Here is a 4,760-nt window from a genome sequence, read left to right on the forward strand (position 1 = left end):
CACACACACACTCTCACACACAAACCTTTAATCCTGTAAAAAACAACAGGATAATAATAATAATAATAATAATACAACGAGATGAACCTCCATTCTCTCCAACGAGCAGCCAGTCTCACACAGCAGTAACGGAAAATGAAATCTTACACACTGTCCACCAGAATTACCACAGGGTGAGTGTGTGTGTGTGTGTTGTGTTGTGTGTGTGCGTACTGAACATAGAACATGTTGCCAGAAGGTGTGTTGTGGTAAACTCTTGTATGCATGAGCCAGGATAGAAATATACCAGCAGCAGCAAATGTCCAGAGTGAGCTCCTGCAGTTTCTGACATGTACAGTGTGCATGTGTATACATTGTGTGTGTGAGTTATTGCATGTGTCTGCGTGTGTGTACAGTCTGAGCTGAGTGTCTGTAATGCTTTTTGTGACTGGATCGATGCAGCTCTTCCGGGGCTTGGGGTGACTGATGGGGCTAACAACCTGCCTTGCCCCTCTTAGACCTCCTGTAGTAGTTACTCAGTTACACACATGTGGTTTGGGGAAATGTTTTTGGTGTTTAAAAATTCTAGTGTTGTTTTTTTTTGTATCCACTCCTTGAGATATACATTCAGGGTAATCGTCTCAAATTCTTATGATTTCAGAGTGTTGCCAACGTTACTGAAACCATAGCAACGTTGTTAGAGAGGCAGCAAGTAGAAGCTCTCCTTGGGACTGCTACTGGATAATAACCAGATTTTCATAGCTCTGCATACTTGCTCCGAGGTGAAGGGTAAAGTACATTTTTGAAACTATGGTCAGCTAACAGTCCCTCATTTTCGCTCTTATTCTCCTTCTTTCCTCTCCATTCATTTTTTATCTTGCATAATGCATATGTGGTGACACAGGAATCAGTGCATTAAGAAGCTGCTAGCTGCTGTTAACCAGTGATGATTTCTCTATCAGAGTCCATCATGGCCAATTATGGTTATAGGCTCTTCTGTTCTGCTTGATTGCAGCCATCCTCCCCAGACCAGACCATGTGACTACCACAGTTTACTGTTGCTTGATCACATCAACAGAAAACGCTCCCTTCCTACAGTGGCTATTGTGAAACTGACTGGTTCACAAAATACAAAATGGTGAACTTGAGCTAGTCTGGTGTTGATAGTCTTTTCTAAAGATGAAAGTTAGTGTATTCATATGTATGTGTATGTGTGCTCTGTTGCTCATAAAGGCAGGTTCCAGACCTGTGGCTGTCATCTCTTCGTGTGGTGATACTGTGTCTTTGTCCAAAACGGCACCCTATTCCGTATATTATGCACTACTTTTGACCAGAGCCTTATGGTAGTGCACGATTTAGGGGATAGGGTCCATTTGGGGCATAACCTGTATGTATGTTGGCTACAAGTGTCTTTCCACAATCTGAACACTGTCAGCAATTAGCAGAGTGATCAATAAGGCAGGAATGGGGTCAAATCCATTCAGTCGATTCAGAAAGTAATCATCTAAGACAATGAGAATGAATAATGATGACAATATGCTGATAATAACAACAACAATAATAATAATAATAATCATGAGTTAATAACATTGTCCTTCCAGGTCTAGCCAATCATTGTCTATGAGACCATACAGTTTTGTCTCTTTGCTCTGACGGATGATTTGATTGACGGTATTATTATTTGATGATTGCGTTTCATATTTAATATGTGTATGTTTGTATTTAAAAACGAGACCTGGGTCTCAATGTGACTCCCTGTGTAAAATACATGTAAAAAACGTGTTTTTAATTAAATAAATGAACGTTTTTGATCCGTCACCTTTTTCTTCATCTTGACATTCTTGAAGATCGCGTGGACTCTCCAGGTCTTGGCGAACATGGCGCCGAACGCTGTCGTATACCCTACGATGAGGATCCACGTTCGCACCTGCAACACGATGACAGAAACAGTCTCGTCAATAGCTGGCAAAGAGTTGGGCTTAAGATCTAAACAAATATCTAGACTGATCTAAACAAATATCTAGACTGATCTAAACAAAGATCTAGACTGATCTAAACAAAGATCTAGACTGATCTAAACAAAGATCTAGACTGATCTAAACAAAGATCTAGACTGACAAGCTATTAGCATTTTTATTATCCGACAAATTCACCAAAAGCTCTAGAAGTGCACTAAAAATAGTTCAAAGTGAATGTGCAAACTTTGGAGGAAGTCCTAGACTTACATCATGGCTGTCAAACTTGTGAATGTGTGTTATTAAAAGAAGAAACATACTGTAGCAGCATCTACTTTCTTGAGATTTAAGGATATTAAAACGCTCCAAATCCTACGATGCCTACTGTAGCTAGGCAAAAACCATATTTAGAATGAGTTGTAACTAAATAACAGCAACAAACCTATATCCTGTAGTAACTCCCACAGCATCTCATTTAACAAGCTGGAAAAACACCACTTTAACACTCACTGCACTAAATGCTGTTTGTGTTTGTTTGTCTATTTGTTGAAAGACATTCTTGGAATGGAGGCACAATCACAATGTAGGCAAAAAGCAATATGTGGAACAGACCAAGGCAAAAGATTCAGCAGCAAGCTTATTCTCCCCCCAGTGTTGCCTGAGGAAAATAAGAAATCAGCCGGGCCCTTTAGCCGCAGGGGCCCCAGCAACCATGATGAAAAATTGTGCTACCAGATGCCTGCAGCCAGCTCTCCTGGCGGTAACGGCCACTCTCTTTCTCCTTCCTATTGAGGAGCAATGATGCACTACATAAAATACTGGCCTGGTTTGTTTTGAGACTTAAACTGTAATATATTTTGTCAAATCAAAAGGTAACCAATCAGATGTTTCTGTAAGTGGGGTGAGGGAGTGGGGAAGGAGAGCAAGAGAGGGATGGAGAAAAATATAAAGAAAAAACTACTATAGCAGCCATACAAAGGAAACACAGTGCATATTGATTGGTTGGATCACACACTTTGCCTCAGCTCCTCCTCTCTGATTTGACAGCCTCCATTTTGGATTGTTTTCGCTGAGGCGAGCCAGGTTGGCAGACAGGCACCCAATGGCAGTTGATACGTGCTGCGCCACCCGCCTAGCTAACATAATTTAACAGTATTTATCTCTGTGGAAACCAGGACTGAGTCCCTACTTCCTATTGGGTGGCACCCTACTTCCTATATAGTGCACAACTTTTAACCAGAGCCCTAAGTGCCCTGGTCAACAGTAGTGCACTATATAGAGAATAGGGTGCCATTTGGGACGTGAACCAGTTATCACTGTAATCAAACCTCTTTAATTAAACCAGAGGCTCAGATAGTCACGTTCAAACTGTTGCTGTGGGAGCAGGAGCTTAATATGTTCCATGTTAGGAAAGACCCAGTGACTGATCCAATCACCTCCCATTATATGAACTCCCATCACCTTTCTGAAGGGTGGAACATTAACTTGGATATCACACCTTTTAGAGGAAGGAGAAGAATGATAGCTAATAGCTAGTGTTAGCCTGGGTCGCACACCTTGTGAAGGGGATCAAGAGAGAATGCTAGCTGGCGTTAGCCTGGATCTCACAGATTTCGAAAGAGAGTAGTGATAATGATATAGTGTTAGCCTAGCATTAACCTGGGATTTTAAACATCGTTAGGACAGCAGATATGGGGTTAGAACTATACAGGTTCAATACTCACGGTGCACAGGGCCTCAAACTCTTTGTCGGACACCAAGGCGCCATCCAGGCCAAAGAGGAAGATGGAGGAGTAGGACAGCATTCCTCCCAGAATGATGAGGTTGTTCATGTAGGGACTGGACATCTTGATCAGTCTGTAGGGAGAGGAGAGTTACAATAACAGGGACAGGAAGTTCTGAAATTGTGAAAGGAACACAGTTCCAAAATTGAACATCTCAGATGTGACATTTTTCACATTGAAACACGTTTTTGTCTTGGATAATCTAAAGTGTGTTTTCCCAGTTCCATTCCAAGTAAAATGTGAACACTATTTCTCCAAGTTTCTATCTAGATATATATTTTTTATTTAACTAGGCAAGCCAGTTAAGATCAACGGCCGGTTGTGATACAGCCTGGAATCGAACTAGGGTCTGTAGTGAAACCTCTAGCACTGAGATGCAGCCTTAGACTGCTGCGCCACTCGGGAGCCCTACAGATATACTGTAGCTTTCCTAAATTATATTTGACACCTAATAGGTGCATGTCAGATAAGTGCAAACTCTATTTACTTCAAAGTGCAGTTCAGCAGTACCAATCCACATACACTATCTGCATTTGCTGAGGGATGTGTTCATTAGTGCACACCGTAGCAAACCCTAGCAAAATGTTACGAAAATGTTAAGTTTCTTATTGGACAGGTTTAAGTAAGTCCCTCCCCGTTTCTGCCAATTTGCTTCCGCTTGGTTGCTAGTGAATACACCCCAGGATGTTTTTACGTTACAGTTTAATCACATCACTTAGGACATCATGTCCCAAACCATCGTGTAAATCACGACTCAACTGTACATCATCAAATCAATAGGTAGTAAAATGTGTCTCTAAATGCAAGGAGAGAGGAAAGCACAACACCCCATCTATGGTCCTGATGCTGCAGAATCAGGTATAATCGTAATGCACAGACTAAGGTGAACAACATGAGTCCCTATACACACCATGTCAATTAACCATATTCCTTTTTTCCATCTTGTGTTATTCATTGTATCCGCAATAAAGTTGATACATTATGTTATAGGGGCTATGTCCTGTCTAAAGACTGTGGCTCTATTGTCCTGTCTAAAGACTGT

At 41.3% G+C, this 4,760-nt stretch overlaps 1 protein-coding gene across 1 annotated transcript in view; it reads right to left on the reverse strand.

Annotated features, from left to right (window-relative positions):
* Positions 1-4,760, reverse strand: part of LOC112073128 (gamma-aminobutyric acid type B receptor subunit 2-like) — a gene marked incomplete at its 5' end in the record, with an annotated part of 48,360 nt that overhangs the window by 20,536 nt on the left and 23,064 nt on the right. The window contains 2 exons of the mRNA XM_024140480.2: positions 1,799-1,906; positions 3,659-3,791. Of these exons, the coding sequence (XP_023996248.2) occupies positions 1,799-1,906; positions 3,659-3,791 (241 nt within the window). The remainder of the gene's footprint in view (positions 1-1,798; positions 1,907-3,658; positions 3,792-4,760) is intronic.

This window comes from Salvelinus sp. IW2-2015, unplaced genomic scaffold (genome assembly GCF_002910315.2).
Source record: "Salvelinus sp. IW2-2015 unplaced genomic scaffold, ASM291031v2 Un_scaffold2160, whole genome shotgun sequence".
Taxonomy (NCBI): Eukaryota; Metazoa; Chordata; class Actinopteri; order Salmoniformes; family Salmonidae; genus Salvelinus; species Salvelinus sp. IW2-2015.